The sequence below is a fragment of the Canis aureus genome, chromosome 16, assembly GCF_053574225.1.
Source record: "Canis aureus isolate CA01 chromosome 16, VMU_Caureus_v.1.0, whole genome shotgun sequence".
In the NCBI taxonomy this organism is placed as follows: Eukaryota; Metazoa; Chordata; class Mammalia; order Carnivora; family Canidae; genus Canis; species Canis aureus.
The window spans coordinates 40,697,148-40,722,546 of NC_135626.1; the positions used below are offsets into that span (position 1 = coordinate 40,697,148).

Below are 25,399 nucleotides of genomic sequence, written 5' to 3' on the forward strand. Positions count from 1 at the left end.
TCCAGTGCTCAGCCACTCCACCTATGCAGTAATGTGACTTTGGGCCAGTTGTGCAACCTCTCCGAGCCTCAGTTTCCTCCTCAATGAAACAGGAACTATGAGAGCACCTCCCTCATAGGTTGTTGTGAAGATTAGATAAGATAACCTGCAAAGCATTCAATATAGTCTGGCTCATGGAAACCCCTCAATATATGTTAGCTATTGGGGCAGCCCGGGTGGCTCAGCAGGTTAGCGCCACCTTCAGCCCAGGGCGTGATCCTGGAGACTCGGGATCGAGTCCTACATCAAGTCCCACATCGAGTCCCACATCGAGTCCTACATCGAGCTCCCTGCATGGAGCCTGCTTCTCCCTCTGCCTGTGTCTCTGCCCCTCTCTCTCTCTCTCTCTATGTCTCTTATGAATAAATTTTTAAAAATCTTTAAAAATATATATGTATATGTTAGCTATCATTATCTTATGTAATTTTTTTTGTAAAATTTTTTTTAATTGCAAAATCAGAGCAGGCCGGGTGGCTCAGCAGTTTAGTGCTGCCGTCGGCCCATGGTATGATCCTGGGGACCTAGGATCAAGTCCCACATCGGGCTCCCTGCATGGAGCCTCTTCTCCCTCTGCCTGTGTCTCTGCCTCTCTCTCACTCTGTGTCTCTCATGAATAAATAAAATCTTTTTAAAAAAATAAAAATAAAAAATAAATTGCAAAATCAGGGAGACTTGTTGGAAGGAAACAGATTTCTCCCAACTTCCTCTTTTTTTTAAAAGTTTATTTTTTTTAAAGATTTTTATTTATTTATTCATGAGACAGACAGACAGACAGACACACACACACACACACACACACACACCACACAGAGGCAAAGACACAGAGAGGAAGAAGCAGGCTCCCCGCAAGGATCCCAGGATTATGCCCTGAGCTGAAGGCAGATGCTCAACCGCTGAGCCACCCAGGCATCCCATCCCAACTTCCGATGAAGAGTTGAACAACCACATCTTGGGAAAGGCAATTTGAGGAACCACACCAAAGGGAATCTTTGTAGAACAACTCACTGGGGGTGCCTGGGTGGCTCAGATGGTTAAGCATCTGCCTTCTGCTCAGGTCATGGTCACCAGGTCCTAGGATTGAGCCCCAAGTCAGTCTCCCTACTCACCGGGAAGCCTGCTTCTCCTCCCTCTGCCTCTGCCTCTGCCCGTCCTTGTGCTCTTTCTATCTCTCTCAAATAAATAAATCTTAAAATTAAAAAAAAAAAAAGAATGTCTCACTCAAGCTCTGCCCATTCTTTGTTATGACTTGAAGCTGTTGATGAAAATGTTCAGTCTCTGTGGCTGTCAGCTCAAAATTCTGAATTGCTGGCAGAGAAGATTTCATTGGCCCAAAAAGGACCAGATATCCGTCCTTGACAAGGCAGCTGTGGACAGGGGCAGGGATCACGGTCACCTGGTGGAGACACAGCCCTGGAGGGAAGGAAAGGGGCTTTTCTGAGAAGAGGGACATCCAATACTCGTAAGAATTACCTGAAATAATGTTTATGAAAGTACCATACACTCGCCAAGGTGTCCTCTCACTTCTCTGACCATCCATGGTCCACTTGGCAGCTCCTCACCTTTCAATCTCCACAACCTCTTAAAGGTGGGCACTCCTATCTTTAAGTCTAAATTCCATCCTCTTCTCCTCCTGATTCCCTCCCTTGGCAAACTCACCTATTCCTAGCACTTTAAGGACCACTTGTCTTTTGACAACTCTTTTGTGCTGAGTCTTAGGTGGAGATAAATTACTTTCTTCCCTGGGTGCACAGTAACTTCCTTTTAAAGTGGCTCCTTCTGAAAAAATAAGTGGGAAATACCAGAAAGGGAGACAGAACATGAAAGACTCCTAACTCTGGGAAATGAACTAGGGGTGGTGGAAGGGGAGGTGGGTGGGGGGTGGGGGTGACTGGGTGATGGGCACTGAGGTGGGCACTTGACGGGATGAGCACTGGGTGTTATTCTATATGTTGACAAATTGAACACCAATAAAAAATAAATTTATTATAAAAAAATAAAGTGGCTCTTCTGAATAAAATTTAAAAATTAAAAAATAAAGGGACGCCTGGGTAGCTCAGCGGTTGAGCGTCTGCCTTTGGCTCAGGGCGTGATCCCAGGATCCAGGATCGATTCCTACATTGGGCTTTCTGCACGGAGCCTGCTTCTCCCTCTGCCTGTGTCTCTGCCTCTCTCTGTCTCTGTCTTTCATGAATAAATATATAAAAATTTTTTAAAAATAAAAAATAAAATAAAATAGTTCCTTCTGTTGCCTCATCTATAAAACAAAACCCCTTTGAGCTCCAACATTCCATAATTCTATTAGCTGTTCCTCAACCATGCTTTCAGCTTTCCTGCCTCTGCCTTTCCACATACTGTTCCCTTTACCTGCAGAACTTTCCATGTCCCACATCACTGCTTTCATTCAGTTATCGTTACTGAGTACCTACCATGTTAACAGAGATCTCTTGGATCTTGCCTGGCTCTCAACAAGTCCTCCCTTCCTGAGAACTACCCCTCTTTCTGCACTGTAATCACACACTGGAAAGGGTTCTTTCAGCCATGTCTATATTACATGATCGCATCCTCCTGGCCATAGATTATTAAATCCAGGGTGAACACTGATGTTAACTGCCTTAATCAGATTCTCTGTACCAGGAATCTGGAATTTGAAACTGAGAGGCTCAAAACCCGGGAGCCCTTAGAGCTGAGTTCCATTAATGTCAGCATGTTCGAGAGGGCTATCCATCAACTCCCTCTCAGAAGTCTCTGGAGAGCCCCTGATTCCTATTCTTCCTACCTTAGATGTTCAGTGATTCCTTAGAGTCCATGGGATATCTTGGCAGTCTTCCAATGTAAGTTCTTTTTTCCCTTTATGACCGATGTCTTTTTCTTGTATTTCCCAACCAAATAAGCACTAACCACTACAATATTTGAGGAACCATTAGGCTCTGGTGGCACAAAAATCATATAAAATACCTTCTCAGCTCTCCTGCAACATCTATTTGAAATCCTACCGATGTTTAGGAGAGCAATTTAGAAGCCCCCTTCCTCCTTTAAATATCCACATATTCCCCAAGCAGGATTAATCCCTCTCCAGAGTACCACCTTTGGATTTTGCTTTACCTCTCTCACAGTCATCTTCTTGAGCTCTTTTGTACATATGCTTTTCCCACTAATTGCAAACCCTTTAAAATCAACAGCTAGATATGTTGTCTTTTTATTCTCTTGGTTCCTAGCACAGGATCACAAACAGATCATTGGGAAAGAACATCTGTTGTTTTGTCTGCCCATCATCCTCTCCCCTTTCTGTGGACAACAGCAACTCGATTTTTGTTTGGGAAACCAGCCTTCCTTCACTCTCTGTTCCATGGTTCTAGAAGTTGCCTGGATGTGGTCAGAGGCACAGTGATTCGGGTTTATGACCTATCAGGGTCAATGGATATCATATTCGCAATTCCGGCTGGAAGGACTTGGACAGAAACCCTCTTAACTGGGGTTGTTCAGCTTGTTAAGCCATAAGCCTACAGTTATTGATGGTCATCTTTGCCAACACATGGGGAAAATCTGATTGTTAAGCAAACACAGTGAAAAAGAGAAAATAGGAGGAGAGAGAAACTCCCAATGATATTACATCAGAATTTGCATCCAGACACTCCTGGACCTAATACCAAGGACTTTTTGATTACATTAATTTCCTCTGTATTTGTTTTCAGCCTTTTTTCCTTCATTCTTTTTTTTTAAGATTTATTTATTTATTTATTTATTTATTTATTTATTTATTTTATTTATGATAGTCACAGAGAGAGAGAGAGAGAGAGAGAGAGAGGGCAGAGACATAGGCAGAGGGAGAAGCAGGCTCCATGCACCGGGAGCCCGACGTGGGATTCGATCCCGGGTCTCCAGGATCGCGCCCTGGGCCAAAGGCAGGGGCCAAACCGCTGCGCCACCCAGGGATCCCCAAGATTTATTTATTTGTTTTAAAGAGAGAGAGAAAGGAGAGAGAGAGAGAGAGAGCGCACACATGTGCGCGCACATGTGCACACAAGTAAGGGGAAGGGCAATTTCAAGCAGACTCCCACTGAGCGAGATTTGTGGCTCTCTCCCACAACCCATGACCTGAGCCAAAATCATGAGTTGGATGTTTAACTGACTAAGCCACCCAAGCACCCTGTATTTTTTTTTAAGTAACCTCTCTACCCAACATGGGACTTGAACTCATGACCCTGAGATCAAGACTCACATGCTCTACTGACTGAGCCAGCCAGGCGCCCCTGGTTGTTGTCTTGTTTCTGATGAAGCCAGTTTAAGGTGAGTTTATGACATAATGGAAAGAGTCTTGTCATTCATTCATTCATTCAATCATTCATTCATTCAATAAGTGTTTATTGACTTAAAGTTCTATGGGAGCCCTGAGAAGGGAATGACTGGAAGTGGAGCTGGAGAAGATGTCAGTTTAAGAGGGGGAAGTGGAGAGGGACACTAGGGTGGCTCAGCAATTGAGCTCCTGCCTTTGGCTCAGGGTGTGATCCCAGAGTCCCGGCATCCTGGGATCGAATCCTGCATCGGGCTCCCTGTGGGGAGATTGCTTCTCCTTCTGCCTGTGTCTCTGCCTTTCTCTGTGTGTCTCTCATGGATAAATAAATAAAATCTTAAAAAAAAAAAAAAAGAGGAGAGGTGGGGAGAGGGAGGCCATTCCATGGAGAGGGAACAGACTGAGCAAAGGGCCGCAGATTTGAAAATGTATGGTCCATTTCTGGTCAGCAAACTATAAAGAGTATGTTGAAGAACAGTAAGAACTGGGGCAGGGACCAGATTCTTTTTTTTTAAGTATTTTATTTATTTATTTATTCATAAGAGACACACAGAGAGACATAGGGAGAGGGAGAAGCAGGCTCCATGCTGGGAGCCCAATGCGGGACCTGATTCCGGGACCCCAGGATTACGACCCGAGCTGAAAGCAGGCGCTCAACCACAGAACTACCCAGGCTTTCCACAGACCAGATTCTTTTTTTTTTTTTTTTTAAGATTTTATTTATTTATTCATGAGAGACACAGAGAGAGAAAGTAGAGAGGCAGAGACATAGGCAATGAGAGAAGCAGGCTCCACGCAGGGAGCCCGATGCGGGACTCGACCCCGGGTCTCCAGGACTACACCCTGGGCTGAAAGCAAGCGCTAAACGGCCGAGCCACCCAGGGACCCCCCGCCTCCAGACCAGATTCTTAAGGGACCTCATGAGCCATGTCACCAAGTTTAACCCTTTGGTCAAAAGAAGGCTTTAACTATATGTTTTCTTTAAAAAAAAAAAAAATCTATTTCCCTATTTCTATATTTTCTATCTTTATCTCTACGTGGCAGCAATGTGGGGAATGGATTGGAAAGAAAATCTAAAGTCTATTCAAATACTCCAGGTAGGAGCAGATGAGGGTCTGCACGGGTCTGAGACTGGCTGCAGCTGTTTTCTTTCTACCACAATAGAAAGTTACCTCTTAGGGTTTTGGAGGTACCATTTAGAGACCTGATAAACTCAATCTGAGGCTGTAGTGGAAATTCCTTAGATCCCAGATCACATTTGCTGGGATCCTTTGAGAAGACAATACCCCTAGTTTATTGTTATGGAAAATGCTTGGTGGGCAAGTTCAGGACTAGTTACTGGAAGAGATGCTTTGAAGCTACTGGACCTTGGAGTGCCATTAAATCCTATTCGTAGGCAGTTGACTATTTCATCAGTGCCTGAGACCAGCCCTCCTCCTCCCCTCAGCAGCAAAGGAAGGGGAAAAGAATTCCAGGGAAGCTGTGGCACCACACTTAGATGTAAAGAAGGAATGCCATGGAGCAGGAACCAGCAGAAATATGGCTGTTCAGAGAATTAGGACTGTTCTTAACAAGTGGTAACCAGAATAAAACTGAGTAAGGAAGGTACAGCCAAGTCATCCTGGAGGTGGACCAGCCAAGGGCATAACTACAAGGAAAGGGGTGTGTGTGTGTGTGTCAGGTGCCTTATTGTAGGTAAGAGAAGTAAATGATGGCCTGGTATCCCAGGGCTTTTCCTGGTTTCCCATATTACTCTACAGCTGGGGCCCTGACATCATTCCCTGCTTCTCACAGCTGTACATCTGGGTTCCAGAGAAAGAAGGATCCTCTCCTGGCAGGCTCTGAATTTTCAGCATCAGCTTTCATTTCATTTATTTTGGCAGGAAGCCAACCATTTCTTGGAGATTTAGAACTCCAGACTCTGCTGTGCTTATTGCTGGGGGACAAGGGCAGGAGAGTTGAAGAGGAATGTATGGCTCATGAGGAAGGACTTAGCTTGTTTGAGTAGTGGCAGAAGGCTAGGATGGAGCCCCAGAAATGATACTATTTTCATTAGGGTGGTTCTGATACATTCAGAATCTACATGATGACTTAAGTCATTGCTCTAGGAAATCGGTAACTTGGGGATCCCTGGGTGGCGCAGCGGTTTGGCCCCTGCCTTTGGCCCAGGGCGCGATTCTAGAGACCCAGGATCGAATCCCACGTCAGGCTCCCGGTGCATGGAGCCTGCTTCTCCCTCTGCCTATGTCTCTGCCTCTGTGTGTGTGTGTGTGTGTGACTATCATAAATAAATTAAAAAAAAAAAAAAAGGAAATCGGTAACTTGTGGACAGGTAGGGCAGGCTGCTTGGTCATGGGGAAGAGAGGCTGTGCAGGCAACAACATAGGTGCCCATCCCAGGATGTGGGGAGAATTAACTATGCTGTGTGGCTATGACTGGCACATATGACATTCTCTGGAATCCTTTCTCTAGGATGTTCAGCACTCTGAGTCAGGGTCTCTGACTTTTCCCCTTCCCAGTCTGCTTCCTCTAGGCCTGATTCTGACTCGGAAGTGTGGATCTGGAGGAAGCTCAAACTGAGTAGTTAACAGTGTGTCTGGAGGGCTAATGTCCTGACAGCAGGGAAGTGGATCTAGACAGTACTGGGTTACAGATTCTTAACAGACTGTGGAGCCAGGCTGCCTGGCTTAGAATCTCAGCTCTACCACTTACCGATACTTTACTTCAGACAAGTCATTCTGTGTTTCTTCACCTCTGAGATGGGGATGATAATACCCCACACACACACTCCGCACACCAGGCACATGAGGCAGGTTTAAACCAACAGTCCTCTCCCTTTTTCCCCTCCCTGGTTGTCTCCTGTCCTCCATAACTCAGCCTCTGTAATTGCCTTAGAATATAATCCAGCACAGATCCTTTTAGAAAAGCAGGTTTATTGGTCGGGCTGCTCACCAGGACACAGCAACATGACAGGCTCCCCAGAGCCCACAGGAAACTGTACCTGCCCACAACTCAGGCCCCTTCAGCCCATCAGCACCAAGGGACCTTGTCCCACAATCCCCATCCTCCCTCAGCTGAAGCATCTCCAACCATTCAGAAGAGAGAAGGGAACCAAGAAAAGGAGGACGGAGAAGCAAAGCTTTGTATTATAAAAAAAAAAAAAAAAAAGTTAGTGTCCCCAGGCTCCCTCCCTCCACCCCTTAAAACAATTAGCTGCAACTCTAAAAAGCAGAGAAAGGAAGATAAAGCAGAGGAGGTGAGGGAGGAGAAGGAAGCCTTCAGTCCTCCTCTTTGGACTGTGCTTTAAGGGAAAGGAAGTTGTCTTTGCTTCTGACAAGCCGCCTTTACTGGGGAGGAGCAGGGGGCACTGAAGTGTCCAGCAGAGAACCTGTCAGTGGACTCCTGGACTGGAAGTAGCATCCCTGTCATCCCCGATTCAGGAGAGGAACCCACAAAGGCAAGGAGGTCTTGGCAAGTTTTGCAGCTTTATGATACTAGCGCTAGGGAAGGATCTTAAGAAACTGCCAGGAGTAGCCAAGGCTGGGTTGGCCCACACACTCTGGGCCATCTCCACTCCAACTCTCAGCTTGGTGGCCTGGCCATTAGCACCTTTGCTCTCTTTCCAGTTGGCCTCCCTCCTAAACTCCCAGATCTCCGCAGTCTGATGCTGCCCCCTTCTGGAACCCTCATTTTCTAGACTTGAGAAATGGGCGGCCACAAGGGGCACCATTCAGATCTCAGTGAAGGGAGAGGGATGAGACTTTCCTCTTTCTTCCCTTTGGATCATTGCTTTCTCAGTGTCCACCCTTCTTATTCTGAAAATTGTCCTGCTGTCCTCGGAGAACCCCACTAAGAAGGGGTTCTTGTCTTATGTTTCTCACGCTGCTAATGAGGAGACTTCTCCTCTCTTCACTCATTTCCACTTTCTACTATTTCCCATTCTCCTTCCCAAAGCCATAACCATGTGCTGCTGCTGCAAATGCATAAACAAATTTAAGTGCTCCCTACACCACCCCCTCCTTCCCTAGGGCTCTGCTTGGCTACAGCCTTCCTTGTTGGGACCTTTTACAGAGACAACCTGTGCTAGACTCTCATTCCAGGGTCAGGACTCACCCTACCCTCTTCCTCCAACTGCCCCAGGTTCTCCCAAAAGCTGCTTTCAAGTCCTCCCAGTATGGAGCCTCCCAAGTGGGCAAGGGTCCTCTTCAGGATTCACTCTTTCCTTTAATGGTAATTTTGGCTTTGAGGCCTCCAGGAATCAGAAGAGCTCAGTGTGCAGGAATGACAGCAGCTGGGTATGAGTGTGAGGCGGAGGTTGGGGGAAAGGCAGCCTACCCCAAGGGGAGTTGGGCGACTATGGAAATGACAGCAATTTCCCTTAATGTCCCTGACCTGGACGACCAGGACACGGACCACTCTCCTCTCCGTTCCACCCAGACTGCGCCCAAACTGGGGTTATCCATGGAGAAGGCTGCCTCCCCCTCCCGTCTTAACAGCTGTAAGACTTGGAGGGGTGCTCCTTGAGGGGCGGTGTTGTCAATTTAGAAATATCTCAGCCCGTGTGGGGCCAAGAGAGAATGCGAAAGAGAAAGTTCCAGAGGGAAAGGCATGGGGGGGCGGGGCGGGCGGGGAGGGGCGGGGCAGGGTGGCGCGGCCTCCCAGGCAGCGCCCCGCGTCCGCTCAGTCGCTGTCGCTCTTGTCCACCAGCACCGCATCCGACTCCTCGGTGATCTCCAGCAGCGTGTGCACGTCGGGGCTGCTCCCGCGCAGCAGGTCGGCCGCCTCGCCGCGCTCCGCGTCGCCCTCGTCGTCGTCGGCGCCCACCTCCACCATCTCGGTGGCCTTCAGCACCTCCACCTGGCCCTCGCGGATCTTCTTGACGTGGAAGGTGAAGGGCGGCACCTTGTAGACCGCCGTCTTGGAGCGCGCGTACACCACGTGGTCGGGCGTGAAGGACTTGCGCAGCTTGTCTCGCGAGGTCTTGAGCTTCTCGCGCCGCTCGGCTGGGACGAGGCGCGTGCCCAGCTTGTTCATGCGCTTCTCGAGCGTGTGGCGCGTCTTCTCCAGGTTCTCCTTGGTCTTGAGGCGGGTCTTCTCCAGGTTTTCGCGGGTGCGCACCTTGGTCTTCTCCATCTTCTCCTTGGAGAAGGCCTTCTTGAAGTCGTCCACGCGCCGCAGGCCGCTGCGCTTGATGCGCTCGGCGCGCGACTCCTCGATGACCTCCTCCACCTCCACCGCCTCGTCGGACGACAGCTCGAGCGCCGCTGCATCCTCCTCCGGCCGCTCGCCCTCTCCCAGCTCATCGCCCTCCTTCTCGGGCAGCGCCTCTGCCTCTTTCAGCGACTTGCCGACGCTCACTTTGGCCGGCAGTTTCACTTCGTCCTAAGGGGAGAGCAGAGCCAAGAGGTGAGGGGCAGGGCGAAGGGCTGGGCGGGGACCTGGGGGACACTGAGCCAACCTGGGGCAGGATGGTGGTGATTCTGAGGAGTGCGTGGCAGCTGTGACATCGGCCCAGCTCCTTCGCCGGTGTATCCCCAGAGCCTTGGCACTGAGCTGGACACTGCCTGGGCGCCCAGTAAATATGTGTTGAATGAATGGTAACTATACAGACAGGGCGAGGCGGGGAACCGAGCTTCAGGTCGGAGATTGGCCTGTAGTGGCACCGCGCTTGGGCTAAATATCTCTGAAGCCTCCAAACCTGTTCCACGCCTGCTACATCCCTGCATCTCATTTTAAACGACTCCTTGCCCCTCGCGTCCCAGGGAACACAACTTAACTTTGGAAATGGGCAGAGCGCCCTCTGGTGCACTAAGCCGCATATTGCAATAGCCAGGCCAAAATGGAAAGGGATTTGGGGAGCGGTTGAGGGGTGGGAGTAGGGGAGTGAGCTCACAGCCAGTGTCAGGGGAACCCCTGGTAGGGTAGCGTGAAGGCAAGATTAGGGGAGTGAGTTTCCCAGACTTCAGGTCATTTCAGAACGAGTCGTAGGGAAGGGGAGCTGTGCTGGGGTCCATGCTCCCCACCCTTGACCTCCTTATACTGATTTGCTGCAGTAGAGGTCATTCCCCACCCCCCAACACATGTAGAAATTGAGAGAGGAAAGAGGAAGAAGCTGGCTGGCAGCTAAGAGCATGTTTTCTCTCCAACATGGACATTTATTCTGGTTCTGACTTCCTAGGCTTGGAATGGAAAGGATGGATTAATTTTTCCATTGTTGGTTTGTTTTTTTTTTTGTTTGTTTGTTTTGTTGTTGTTGTTCTTGTTGTTGTTTTACCCCCCGGACGGGAGCTCAAGAGCCAGGAATGGGGTCATGGTCCCAGATTCCCTGAGATCTAGAGCCATTTATTTCCCTCTGCCCCTGGGAATACCTAGCACCAGCCTTGTTTTCCATTCTGGGAAGATTTTCCAAGATCCTGAGTCTGAGCCAACATTTCAGAATCTCAGGATTACCCCCCCACCCCAAGAAGGTAGGGGAGGCTGAGCACAGAAAGGGAAAGGAGGCACATCCAAGAACATAAACATAAACCCAGATCTCTTTGGCCCAGACTGTCTTTAGGGACTTCACATGAAGGAATGAGAAACTGTAGTTTTTTGAAGGGTTTTCTGAAGATTGTTTCCCAGAATTGTAAAAAAAATAAATAAAAATAAAATCCCATCTGAGAAAAATGAGGCAACATGAATCGATCCCTCATAAACACACAAACACACACACACACACACACACACACACACACCACTTGGTATCTCAGCACCACCTGCTACAGAAATTTCCCCCCAGCCCCCAACCTCTTTCCTCTTCCCTCCCATCTACATCCCCCCAGTTTCCTGGTTTACACTGAAAACTAGGAACACCCTCTCCCAACTTCCTTCCCTCCCTCTCAATAGCATTAGCAAGGACAAAGACAGAATGCTGGTTCCACCCCTTCTCCCAAATTGGGCACCAGCACTGCTGGGGATCAAGCTACCTCAAGCTCTCATTACTCAACTACACCTCCCAGCAGGCAAGGTGATCTGGGCTCAGGGCATGCTGGGACTTGTAGTCTCCACCTGCCATAGCTGGCTTAGTACTATCATTCTGTCCATCCCTCTGCCTCTTATCAAGCATAGAGGCACTGAAGGGGTATTTTCCTTGTTCTAGGTGTAAGAGAGTTCCAACCTCTCCTTATTTATTCATGAGAGATACAGAGAGGCAGAGACACAGGGAGAGGGAGAAGCAGGCTCCTGCAGGGAGCCTGATAGGGGACTCCATCCTGGGTCTCCAGGATCACACCCTGGGCAGACGCTAAACCGCTGAGCCACCATCTAACCTCTTTTAACATTCCTTCTGATTTCCCTTTTTTTTTTTTTTTAAGATTTTTTTTTTAATTTTTTTTTTCATTTATTTATGATAGTCACACACACACAGAGAGAGAGAGAGAGAGAGAGGCAGGGGCACAGGCAGAGGGAGAATCAGGCTCCATGCACCGGGAGCCCGACATGGGACTCGATCCCAGGACTCCAGGATCACGCCCTGGGCCAAAGGCAGGCGCCAAACTGCTGAGCCACCCAGGGATCCCCTCCTTCTGATTTCCAGTTGTACTCTTTGCGTTTCCTTTTAACAGTCACTTCTCTCTGCCTGCTACTCTAGTCCTCTCTCCTACACACCATTTTATTACTCTCCATGATCTAACTCTCTACTACCTCTTCATCCCTCTTCACCCATAATTTGCCTGCACCTCCAGTATCAAAAAAATTCCAGTTCTAATCTCTCCTTCACAGCCTGATTTTTTTTTATTTTTTTTATTTTTTATTTTTTGTGCCTGATATTTTAAAAATTTTATTTATCTATTCATGAGAGACAGAAAGAGAGAGAGACAGAGACACAAGCAGAGGGAGAAGCAGGCTCCACACAAGGAGCCTGATGCGGTACTTGATCCCAGGATTCTGGGATCATGCCCTGAGCTGAAGACAGATGCTCAGCCACCCAGACGTCGCAGCAACTTCTCTGATTAAAACCCCACACATGCTCCACCAAAGGGTAGTGGAAAACCCCTCCTTTCGCTAAACTCAGACAATGTGGATGAGCTAGGGAAAGGATTAGGGTGATGGGCAGGGAATAGTCAGGAAACAGTCCCAGCTGCTGGAAAACAAATTGACATTGTCTCCCTGCCCCACCCCCAGCATCCCTGATACCCCATCCCACCCCCATCCTTGCCCTACCCCACCCCCTAAAGGCTGAGCTGATTGGTTTTCCTGGCCCCTGGCTTCCTAGATTAAAGGTTTTTGCCAAAAAATAAAAATAAAAATAAAAATAAAAATAAAGGTGTTTGCCAGCTGAGCTTGAAAGCGAACAGGGCTAGGGACGGAGTTGCAGACCTCTTATAGCCAATCCCATCTTCCTAGTTCCTGATGAAAGTTCTCAAATACAACATCAGGGAGCAATCCCAGTGAAGGGAGGTTTATTTTTTTTTTTTAAGATTTTATTTATTTATTCATGGGGGGGGGCAGGCAGAGACATAGGCCGAGGGAGAAGCAGGCTCCCTGCAGGGAGCCCCATGTGGGACTTGATCCCAGGGCCCCAGGATCACGCCCTGAGCCAAAGGCAGACTCTCAACCACTGAGCCACCCAGGGGCCCCTGAAGGGAGGTTTATTCCTGGATTTGAAGGGGTCTCTCCCACTCCAGAAAGGTATATGGAAATATAATAACCCCATTCATTGTAGGTTTCCCCCAGAGTGATGGCTTAACACCAGAGGAGCTGCCTTGGTGGAAGGTCAGGGGATGGGGGAAGAAATAACTTGACCTAAGTCCCTGGATAGTGTCCCGTGGACTGGCTCTGCAGAGGGTATACCACTATGACTAGCTTTTCCCCTCCATTAATGGATTTTTTCTTTTCTCCCCGTTTCCAAGCCAGGTTTCCCCTATGACTCACAGGCTCGGAGTGCTGTCTTGACCCCATCTGCCTGTTGCTACAACAACCACCAACACAATTCCAAAGCGCCTCCCTCCACCCTGGGTGCAATGGCCAGGCACCCTTGTCCCACCCCTACTGCCCTGGCAGAGCTCCTGCACCAAAGGAGGGGCTTCCGGGAGTGGCAAGGAGGGAGGGCTCTGCTTGTTCTGTTTTCACGTTTTTATTAAACAAAACCACCACTCCCAACAGGCTTGGTTTCCAGAGTTACCTTTAATGACCAGGTCTGAGCAAAAGCATGCACAGTTTCCCCTGCCCCCCACCAAGCACACACAGCTCTCCGACCCAGGAAGGCACCAGTCCAAGATGAGTCTCAGGAGCCCCAGGGAGGCTTCCCGCCCCTTCCACTCCACTGCCCAACCCTGCATATACACTGACGATCCTCTGGCTTAGGAAGATTTTAATATGATTATAATGTAATGGAGCACCTACTATGTGCCTAGTCCTTGGTCAGGCACTTCACGTTTGTCAGGGAGAAGGGACAATGTCATATAACTATAAGTAGCCTTTCTTTCCTTTCCTTTTTTTTTTTTTTTTTAATCTTTTTGGTTTTTTTTTAAGATTAAAAAAAAAAAAAGAGAGAGCATGAGTTAGGGGAGAGGCAGAGGGAGAGGCAGACTCCCTGCCAAGCAGGGAGCCTGGGGCTCCATCCCAGGATCCTGGAATCATGACTTGAGCTGAAGGTAGATGCTTAACCGAATGAGCCACCCCGGTGCCCTAATCTTTTTTTTCTTTTTAAAAGAAAGTTCTATACCCAATGTGGGGCTCAAACTCATGACCCCAAGATCAAGAGTCACATCCTCTACAGACTGAGCCAGCCGGGTGCCCCGGGAGCCTCTCTTGCCTTAGAGCTCTGTCCCCAACTACTGCCTGGAAATAACCAGAGAAGTCTTTGGAGAGGGCGTTCAGAGACCCCGGATCTGCTCAGAAAGTAAGTGAGAAGAGGGTGCAAGACTTAGGGAGAGGTAGAAAAGAGGGAAAGTTGTAAAAACTCAGGGTTGTTACTTTAGATTCCCAAGACAAGGGGTGAGAGACACCAAAGGCAGAGGGTCCTTTCTGCTGGAGCAGGATTCTCCATAGGGGTAATGTTGCCCCCAAGAGGGTGGAATATGATTTTTGAGGAGAGGAAATTTTAGATATTGTAATAGCTTGTAGTGTTCAAAGAGTTCCAGTACATACACAGATATATAGTTATCTATAGAATTAAATTTTCATGGAGGAGCGGACAGTTAGGGAAAAAAATGTCTAAAACTCCTTAGACGGATGATTTTGGAAAAAAAGAAAAAAAAAGTTGAGGAAACCCTTTTGTGCTATAGGGAAGCCAGAGGATCCAAGCCAGACCCAGCTAAAATGTCCCCCCTTCTGGCCTCTCTGAGTTGGCAGCATTTGGGTGCCCCGCCCAAGGCAGGATCTGGCAAACATAAGGGATCCCTTTGCAAAACATTTTCTAAAAAAAAAAAAAAAAAGGAAAAAATAAGTGTAAATGTTTTCCTCAGCCACAGAGAGGGGGTGGACAGGACACAGAACAGACCCCAGGCAGGCCTGGGCCTTATGAGGGCCCTCTCCAAAGAAGCTTTGAGCCAAACTGGCCTGTCCCTGAGGAGTCAGAAGGGGAACAGGAAGGAGAATCAGATGCCATGGCACAGTTTCATGCAATTTCATGCAGGGCAGCACTGGGTGAAGCTCCAGTATGGTGTTTGCTGTGTCTACTATTAAGACAGAAACTGAGAGGTAAGGGAGGGCCCCATCCCTTTACCTCCCACCCCATTGCACACACCACATTCCCCTGAACTCTGCATAATGCGAGAGTGTTTTCACAATACCCACCACCCACCGGAGGCTTTGTAGAGGCCTGCCATCCCGACACTGACCACCACTAAGGAGTGAGCTGATGGTGGACTGGAGTAACACCCCATATCCCCAACCGCATGTCACCAGGAGACCCTAAGTGCCCCCACCAGCCATCGGCTCCTCTGGGGTGGGCAGAGGCACAGGCTCTGGGTAATAGGGCAGTGTCCTAGGCGGCTGGTCAAAGAGTGGGAGCTCAGGCACTGTCTCAGGCTTCAGGTCAAAGGGCTCAGTCTCAGGCAGAAGGTCAAATGGCACGATCTTGGGTGTGGCCAGGTCAGAGGGTGCTTTCAGCTTCTTCTTGGGCTAAGATGAGGAAAAGGGGTTTAAATGGGGCTTGAGATGGGGGCGGATGGAGTTGAGAGAAAGAGGATTTTAGTGGGCATGCAGAATTGAAGTTGGTAAGTAGGGGGAAGGGAATATGGCAGGTATTAGACTAGAAAGGAACCATATTTTAAATGCTTCATCAAGAAGGCCCTGGGGTTGAAAGTGGGACAAACCCAAGCCCATGTTTAATAAAAAATTTATTTTTTTTAAAGATTTTATTTACTTATTCATAGACACACAGAGAGAGAGACAGAGGGAGAAGCAGGCTCCATGCAGGGAACCTGATGTGGGACTCGATCCCGGGATTCCAGGATCACACCCCGGGCTGCAGGTGGCACCAAACCACTGTGCCACCGGGGCTGCCCTTAATAAACAATTTAAACAGAGCCCCACTCTTCCTCTAGAATCTTCCCCACTCCCATCCTTAGCTTCCTGCTTTCTATCCCTACCTAGGTGTGGTTGTGGGATAATGCTATTGAGGGCTGGAGTGAAGGAGTAAGAGGCTGCTGGGATGGAGAAGGAGCTCTCTAAGAGGTCAGTTATTGACTCTAGCTGGGGAGGCTTTCATGAATGAAAAAGAAGGCAAGTAGACGAACAACTCCACTTTCTTCAGAGTCCTATGCTGCTGATCCCATTTCTTGTTAGTTCCCTGGGGCAGGGTGGGCACTGGGTGCTGCCCTGGATAAGAAGAGGAAGAGGCATAGAAGAGTGACATCCTGGCTGTTTCCCTTTGGCCATGTCCCCACCTCTTGCCTCCCTTGCCACCCCTCCCCCTCCCCATGCCTGGGATAAAGGACTCCAAGATGCAGAGAGAAATCAGGAACAAAAACCAAGCTTTTTTTTATGACAGGTGGGCCTGCATCCTGGAAGACCTAGTGGTAGTTCCCATTTTCCCTCTTAAGGGGCTGAGCTGCCACTTTTGCTTTGGTCCATCATGAGAAGTCAGGGAGAGGGACGGTTAAGGGCACTACCAGACTCCAGTGACACAGTGTTGGGGAAAGGCCAACATAGCAGGTGCCAACCTGCCCTGTGGAGTACAAGCAGCAGGAGGAAGTGGCAGGGATGTCAAGGAGAAAGCCAACTGGTCCTCTCATAGCCAGATGCAGAGTCCATGCCAGGGGGTACCCATACTGGCCAGGGAGCTCCATGCCTTACCTTCTATACTGCTCCTCTCCCACTGTCATTGGCGAGTGTCATTGGTCATTGGCTCTGCTTCAGCACTAGGAGGCTGAGTAGCTAATGGCCACCAATCTTAGCCACTCTTAGCAATGTTGATTGCAGCTGTACATGTACACGCATACACATAGCAGCCTGAGTGCAGGGACCCTGCAGCTGTCTCCCTTGGAGGATGAAGGAAACAGAACTAACCCTCTGTTAGAATAACCTCCACTCTGATTTATAATATATTTTTTAAGGATTTTATTTATTTATTCATCAGAGACAGAGGCAGAGACACAGGCAGAGGGAGAAGCAGGCTCCATGCAGGGAGCCCAACATGGGACTCCATCCCCGGTCTCCAGGATCACACCCTGGGCCGAAGGCAGACGCTAAACTGCTGAGCCCCCCGGACTGCCCATCCACCCTGATTTCTGCTGCAGAGCCCAGGAATGGAAGGAGGAAGGAGGAAGTGGGCAGAGAATATAGCAGAAGAAGGGGTACCACCTGGATTCTGGCCCCACCTTTGACCCCCACTAACTTCAGTGACTAGACAGGTTAACTTCCCCTCCCTGGACCTTTACTTCCCCAGCTACAGAATGAAGAAGCTGAAGTTGATTATCTATGAAGCATCTTCCAGCTCAAAAAATCTATAATGGCAGAATAATGAAATATTCACAAAGGTATGCTTCAATAAAATGGAACAAACGACTACTCATCACTGAGGCTGGTTACCTAGCAACAATGTCCTCTCACTTCTATCAGTTGCTTACTCTGTGCCATTGCATCCCTTTTTTATTTTGACTTTTACAATAGTCAGACTTTATATATATATATATAAAAAAAAAATCAGGGGCAGCCCAGGTGGCTCAGTGGTTTAGCGCCGCCTTCAGCCTAGGGTGTGATCCTTGAGACCTGGGATCAAGTCCCACGTCGGGCTCCCTGCATGGAGCCTGCTTCTCCCTCTGCCTGTGTCTCTGCCTCTCTCTCCCTCTGTGTCTCTCATGAATAAATAAATAAAATATTTTTTTTTAAAAATCAGACAGGGATCCCTGGGTGGCACAGCGGTTTGGCGCCTGCCTTTGGCCCAGGGCGTGATCCTGGTAGACCCGGGATCGAATCCCACGTCGGGCTCCCGGTGCGTGGAGCCTGCTTCTCCCTCTGCCTGTGTCTCTGCACCTCTCTCTCTCTGTGACTATCATAAATAAATAAAAATTTAAAAAAAATCAGACGGAGGAGTACTATTTCCTTTGGTCTTAGGATTACCCCTAAAAATACCCTCCCTGCTTTGGATCCAGTGACCAGAAAAACTTCAGCTTTTTGGAGGAAGCACTCTTTCCATGGCCACTAGTCTTAGCGGGTGAGAGAGACAAGAGCCCCACATTGGGGTATTTGGGGACAAAAGTTTGGAGTTCTTCTTAACAAAAGAGCCCTGATTTGCCTTAAATCCAGGAAAGAGCTATATGGGTTAGGTTAGGATTTGGGGAGGAAAAGCCAGCATGCCCTCATTCCAGCCTGTTGCCCTCACTTTTAAAGCCTCCAAGCTCTTAATCCCTTAAATGCTTCCTGGTCCTATCCTCAGGCACTTGGAACAGGTCTGATGGGTCCCCTCAAAACTGCTCCAAAAAATGTTTATTTCCATTTTATCCCCTTTTTCTGCATTCTAAAAGTACACTAATAATTTCTAAATCTGGATGGAATGCCAAACTGCTAGTTTTTGTTAGGGAGATACGGAAATGCCAGACAACAGTAATTACTCAGAAGTGGGCTCAAGGTGAGGGCTCTGATATCCTGGGGTAGGAGGTACTGAATTTCATGGGGGGGTAGGGTAGGGGACCAAACGCAACCTTAACCTATGAAATCATTATGTCTAGCAGTTCCTTGAATATGAGGTGAGGCCACAGAAGGGATTCTCTCCTTTATCCTCCCCCACCAATGACCTGATCCCACAGCTGGGGCCTTCCTGGCCTTTTGTTCTCCCCTTACTCCACCCCCACTGCCACATCATCACCTCCCACATCTGCAGTGGGGAATACAGTATCCTCTCCCCTGTTCCCATTCTAGAGAACTCACACTCTCCCAGGAGGCCTTTCTCCAAATCTCTCTCTCTCTCTCTGCCTGGCCACCCAAGCATCCTACTTCTCAGCCTGACATAAATGCTGCCGCCCCCAATCTTCCCTATTAGGTCTGCCAAGGCACAGAGCTATTTTTACCTCATTCTCTTCCCAGGCCTGTAGACCTCAGAGAGGAGCAGCCTTTGCTTTTCCTTTAGCAGCTGATTACCCCCACGCCCTTGTCCCCTACCTGGACATCTGTTCTGCAGCTCAGGGAAGCGGTACTTCCCTAAGCCCCATCCTTGTTCCTGGAATCTTTTCCTTACCTCTGAGCTCCTCTCCAGGTTGGAACCATATTACTTCTTGGTTATTTGCCCTGTGGTTTAGGGGCTCAGGGTCCCCAGTTTGAGCCATTCTTTCTAACCTTCTGCCTCCCACTGGCCCTGGTTGAGTGCAGACGCTGTCAAAGCCACCCTGTGATTCAACCTCCTACCCTACTCCCACAGACACACGATATACAGATCTCTACTGGTTGCTGAGAGGGAGTAACAGATGCCCCTGGCCTCTGTACATGAGTTTTTCTTCCTCAATACCCGTCCTTCTCTCAGCATCTCCACCTTTGACATAGGTTTGCCTCAAGGCAGAGAACTTTCCCATGTCTACAGTTTGGGATACTTAGTTTTTCTTTTAAGATTTTATTTATTTATTTATTCACGAGAAACAGAGAGGCAGAGACACAGGTAGAGGGAGAAGCCGGCTCCATGCAGGGAGCCCGACGTGGGACTCGATTCCAGGTCTCCAGGATCAGGCCCTGGGCCGCAGGCAGCGCTAGACTGCTGAGCCACCTGGGCTGCCCTCGTCTGGGATATTTAGAGTGGGGACGGCAATGTATCCAAGCCCTTCAGGGCAACCCTATAATACACCAGGCTGTGGAGAAAATAGCTGGCTGGCTGTCCCAGACCCCTGCATGGTGGTCTGCCCTCAGTGACACCCCCACACACACACACACCAGTGCTAATCATCTCTTTTTAAAATCTCTCTTGGGCAGCCCAGTGGCTCAGCGGCTCAGCGGCACCTTCAGCCCAGGGTGTGATCCAGGAGACCTGGGATCGAGTCCCACGTCAGGCTCCCTGCATGGAGCCTGCTTCTCCCTCTCTGCCTGTGTCTCTGCCTCTCTGTGTGTCTCTCATGAATAAATAAATAAAATCTTAAAAAAAAAAAAAAAAAAAAACGAAAAAACTCTCTCACACACACTTCTCCAAGCAGTTAGATTAAGGGGAAACAACTCTAGACATTTTCTACCAGAGTAATGTGGGTGGGTGGGTAGGTGAGCTCCTTGAGCCACTTGGGTGGAGTCCCTGGGCATTGGAGGGAGGGGGAGAACACCACTTCTGTCTCTCCCATCACCATCTTCTCAGATGGGTACAAGTTTACCCATCCCTTTCTGTCTACTATTCCGAAACACTTGTCCTAATCTGCATCTCTCTGAGCTCCTCCTATGGAGACCCAGCCAAGGACCTCAACGTATGGCAGATCGTTACCCAGAACCCAGTTTGACCAGGCCCTGGTGCGGTCAGGAAAACCACAGCTCCCTATAGGTTTTCTCATGTAGAGGGTGTGGGAAATCTAGCCTTCCTTTTCTTTCCACTCCCTTCTGTAGGGAGAGGAAGGGGCAGAGGGAGCATAGACTAACTACTTCACTACCGTGATCTCACCTCCTTTGGGTCGGAACCTCAGCCTGGCCTGTGGGAAGCCCAGAGAAGCAGAAGCTGGGCACATATACCTACCTGATTAAAGATCACCAGGCCCTCAGCTCAGAACCACTTCTAATGGGATTGGAGAAGGGGGGGGGGGGTGGAGAGGGCCAGCGACACTGCGATTTCCATGTTTATTTGGGTTTATGATACAAAAATGGCATTTTTACCCAGGCGGGCAGAACGGGGAGAGGTGCAAAGGAAGCAACAAGCGACCTGGGCGGAGCCTGGGGCGCGCCAGCCTCCTCCCGCCTGTCCGCCTGCTGCTCTGCGGTCCCGCAGGCCAGCAGGGTGATTCTCGGCGCCTAGATCGCCGGACTTGCCGGGGTTGCCCACTCTGCTCCACCAGCCCCTCTTGCACTCCTCATGTCGTTCCCCACTCCCTCCTCACCACCCCCGCCCCTACTTTCATCTTGCAGAAAGGGTTCGGGACCGCTGCGCTGCCGGCGTCCCCAAGATCCTGAAAGTGCCCATAGGCCAGGGGCAGATCGCAGCGAGGGGACGCGGGGGCAGCCGAGGCCCTTGCGGGTCCGGGGGCGTGGGCTGGCGGTCGCGTCCCTCGCCTGGCGCAGCCCCCGCGGGTGCGTGCCTGAGCCCTGAATCACCCGCTATATCGGGCGGGCAGCGCTGGAGGCCCCAAACCTCGGCCGCGCCGCCAGTGTCCGCTTACAGCGGGCCCACCGGCCGCCAGGGACCCTGGTTTTCCCCCAAACCCCTGGCAAGTAAGAAGACTTCACAGAGCCGAGTTGGGAAAGGTCTGCGAGGGGGAGCGTCCCCGAGTCCTGCCTCCTAACTCTTGCGAGTTTGTCATCAGGTGGAGGGGGCTCAGTGAGAAGGCGTGGGGTGCGCAGCGCGCCCCTCTGCGCGCTCCAGGAATCCGCCGCCCACTCCGCCCCACCCCACCCCACCCCACCCCACCCCACCCCACTCCACCCCACCCCACCCCAGCTGCGCGCGCCGGAAGGAGGGTGGGTCCCCCGCGCCTCGCCAGGCTGGCGGGAGCGCCGCACAGCGGGCAGGTCCCCCTACCCCAAGCCCCGGAGACCGCGGGCCGGGCGCGGTCCGCCCCTCCAGCTCACCTGGTAGATCATGACTTTAAAGTTGCGGCGCCGCAGCAGCTCGGCCTCATTGACCTCCAACTTCTTGATCTGGCCGGCCTGGCGCTCCAGGCTGCCGCGCACAGTCTTCACGTTGACGCTGACCTTGCGCACCTTCTCCAGCAACTTGCTCACGGTGTTGCTCGTGGTGGCGTGTGCCTTGCCCAGCTTGCTTAGCTCGCCCTGGATGCTCTGCACGGCACCTTCCATCTCCGCCTGCCGTTCCTCCAGCTGGGCTTGAGTCAGCTGGATCTGGTCGACGGCGCCGATGATTTTGTCCAGAAGGCTCAGCACCAGCACGCCGTTCACCTGGTCCGACTTGATCAGCTCCTCAGAGCCGGCCCCTGACGGCTCCTCCGCCGCTGGCTCCCCCATGGGGGAGGACCCCGGGTCCCCGACTTCGGGGTACCCGGGAAGTGGCTGCTCGATGATATGGAGCTGGGTGTCCTCCATGGCTAGCCGGAGCCGTGCGGGGCCGGCCGGGTGGAGCTGGAGCCCAGGAGAGGAGGAAGAACCGGAGGGGGGGAAGCGAGAAAGAGCGGAGAGCCGAGGAAACTCGAGCCACGTCCGTGCGCACCGGGACGGTGGCCAGAACTGTGGGGCGGGGAATCGGTGAGCTCCCTGGCTCCCGGGCCAAACCCCGGAATCTCATTGCCTATTGGCTGGCTCCACCCCAGAAAGGGAGGGACCGGGGCAGAAGGGGAGACCGATGATGAGGAAGGGGGGCAACTGAGGGGGACCCAAGAGCCGAGCGCCCCACCCTTTCCAGGATGGTTGGAATAGTTGGAGCAGGAGACTAGGGCCTCGGCTGCCAGTGGAGGCCGCGCAGCGGGACTGGGGCGGAGGAATGTGAGCCAGGAAAGGGAAACAGGTCCTAGAGTAGGGCTTTTTCCCTCCCGCTTTTTTTTTTTTTTGCTCACCCACAAACCCGCCTAAGCCTTTAAAGTTCTAGAGCGGGGTGTCAGGTAGAACATGAGATCCTAAAATCATATGCAAAACACTGCATTTGCCGGTATTTGAGAGGGGAAAAAATCCATGGCTTACACAGTCTTTTTCGAAGGGACGTCTACCTTCCCCACAACCAAGTTAATAACCACTGTTCCAGAAAGCTTGAAGGGTTCTGGGGTACCCAGCTGCCTGAGGCAGTAGAATATGTGATTCTTGATCTTGGGGTTGTGAGTTCAAGCCCCAGCTTAGGTGCAGAAATTCTTTAAAAGTAAAATCCTTTTTAAAAGATTTTTGTTTATTTATTTGAGAAAGAGAGGGAGAGGGAGAGAGATCATAAGAGGGGTGGAGAGGCTGAGGGAAAGAGAGAGCAGACTCTCACAGAGCAGGGAGACTGTTCTGGGCTGGGTCTCCATGCCAGTCTCCATGTGGGGCTGATCCCAAGACCCAGCCAGGAATCATTACCTGAGCCAAAGGCAGATGCTTAACCAACTGAGCTACCCAGGCACCCCTTAAAAATAAAATATTTTGGGATCCCTGGGTGGCTCAGCAGTTTAGCACCTGCCTTCCGCCCAGGGTGCGATCCTGGAGTCCCGGGATTGAGTCCCATGTCGGGCTCCCTGCATGGAGCCTGCTTCTCCCTCTGCCTGTGTCTCTGCCTCTCTTTCATGAATAAATAAATAAAATCTTAAAAAAAAAAAAAAAAAAAGAAGCTCTATAATTAAAAAAAATAAAAAAATAATAAATAATAAAATATTGTTTAAACTGCTTGAGGGGTCGTTTGGGGAAGGGAGAAATTAGATTTAGGATCAGAGTGGTAGTGAGGGGCTGCAAAGCTCCTGTAGATTCCTTTTAGAATTATACTAAGAGTAGGATTAAGTTGGACAATAAAATAGAAAGTAAAACCCGTTACAACAACTTCTCACCTCTCTCTAAAAATTACCTTTCCAGGGCAGCCTGGGTGGCTCAGCGGTTTAGTGCCTGCCTTCAGTCCAGGTCGTGATCCTGGAGACCCGGGATCGAGTCCCACATTGGGCAACCTGCACAAAGCCTGCTTCTCCCTCTGCCTGTGTCTCTGCCTCTGTGTGTGTGTGTCTCTCTGGGTGTGTCTCAGAGATAAATGAATAAAATCTTTAAAAAAATTACCTTTCCTTGTTTCCCTTGCCAGAGAGGCCTAGGTCACACTAACTTCACAGAGCAGGACTTAGGAGTGCATCTAAGTGCATCTATCTCTGTGATCCCAGAGATTGGCCCTTGGCAATGAGAGAGGTCATCAAATCCCACCTCCTCACTTGACAGACAGGGACAAGAGGCCCTAGAGAGGGCAAGTGACTTGTCAGAAGTACCCACAGGTTAGCCTTGGCTTGGTGCTCAAATCAAGACCCTATATACCTCTCTTGCTCTTTCTACCTTAACTCTGAGACAGGGATAGGCAGACATGGCCACCCATCCATGCTGGTTTTGAGTATTCCAGCCTGAGGATTAACTACAGACATATTTTCAACTGTGATGAATATCAAGGACCAGAATGAAGGAGGACCCTTGACTCCAAAGTCTAGAGAAAAAGAGGCTGCCTATGCTTCCCCATTTTGCTCTCCAGCACAACACTGGAGTTATGAGTTCCCTGGAGTGGCACCAGCCCTCTTTCCCCCAGAAAAGCTGCAAACCTTTACCCTGGTTTTGGAAACCAAGCTTGGGTTTCCCCAGCTGGATAGATGATGGTCGTGGCAAAAGGTCATTTCTAGTCTGGCATGCATTATCATTAGGAAAAATGAAAAACTGCTCAGTGGAGGACCCAGGCCCCAACAATCCATTCAGAGAACCAAGCGAGAATGGAGCTAAAGAGCTCAGTATCTGGGGCAGTCTGGGATAACCCCAATGAGTAGCATATATATATATGTTAGAACTGACAGATTACCAATTTATTTTAGAATTTAAGAGAAAATATAGCAGTTTAAGTTACTTCTGTTGAGGATTGATAAGACTTCTAAAAAAAAAGAAGAGTGACAGTAGAGAGCCTTACTAGCTCTTTTATAAGGTTCTTATTTATTTAAGCAATCTCTACACCTCATGTGGGACTCAAACTCATGACCTTGAGATCAAGAGTTGCATGCTCTTTGAAATGAGCTAGCCTGAAGTAAAAGTAAAAAAAAAAATTAAAAAAAATTTACATTTTAAAATTGGTTATTGTTTTCACAGGTGACACACAAGATACAGATTGTGAACAGGACATAGAGAAGTAGAATGAAAAGAACTTTTCCTTTTACCCTTGTCTGCATGACTAATTTCTTTCCCAAGAGACAAATTTTACTGTTTTCTTGTGGAATCTTTTTTTTTTTAATTTTTATTTATTTATGATAGTCACAGAGAGAGAGAGAGAGAGAAAGAGAGAGAGAGAGGCAGAGACACAGGCAGAGGGAGAAGCAGAGGGAGAAGCAGGCTCCATGCACCAGGAGCCCGACGTGGGATTCGATCCCGGGTCTCCAGGATCGCGCCCTGGGCCAAAGGCAGGCGCCAAACCGCTGCGCCACCCAAGGATCCCTCTTGTGGAATCTTCTAAAGAAACACACATACATATATAGATAGATATAGATACAGATACAGATGTAGATATAGATATATATGCTCAGCATTTTGCTTTTTTTCAGTTAATAATATACCATGAAGCTTGTTCCATATCACTGTATGTAGAGCTGACTTGTTTTCCAACATATGGATGTATTATACTTATGTAGCCAGTTCTCTATCAATGGAGATTCAGAAATTACAATTTAAACCTCATTGGGGGTCGGAGAGATACTGAAGAGGAGTTTTAGTGTTTTATTTTTTGTGGTTACATGCTTGCTAGAAGGAATTAAGTCCATGCCATTTTGGCTTTCACATTAGGAAAATATTTCTAGTCTTCAAAAAAGAATGTCAGTATTTGTGGATGAGTCAAAA

General features: G+C 49.5%; 1 protein-coding gene and 1 long non-coding RNA gene across 2 annotated transcripts; one reads left to right on the forward strand and one right to left on the reverse strand.

The window, feature by feature from the left end:
* Positions 1-7,243: 7,243 nt before the first annotated feature.
* CAVIN1 (caveolae associated protein 1) lies at positions 7,244-22,130 on the reverse strand. The gene is made up of 2 exons (XM_077853287.1): positions 21,497-22,130; positions 7,244-9,712 (listed from the first exon to the last, which is right to left on the reverse strand). Exons 1-2 carry the CDS (start codon positions 21,965-21,967, stop codon positions 9,011-9,013), a joined length of 1,173 nt encoding a protein of 390 aa, XP_077709413.1. The 5' UTR covers positions 21,968-22,130; the 3' UTR covers positions 7,244-9,010.
* Positions 21,391-23,604, forward strand: LOC144286625 (uncharacterized). Its single transcript, XR_013354611.1, has 2 exons — positions 21,391-22,126; positions 23,411-23,604. It is a non-coding gene; the product is annotated as an uncharacterized LOC144286625 (long non-coding RNA).
* The last annotated feature ends 1,795 nt before the right edge of the window (positions 23,605-25,399 follow it).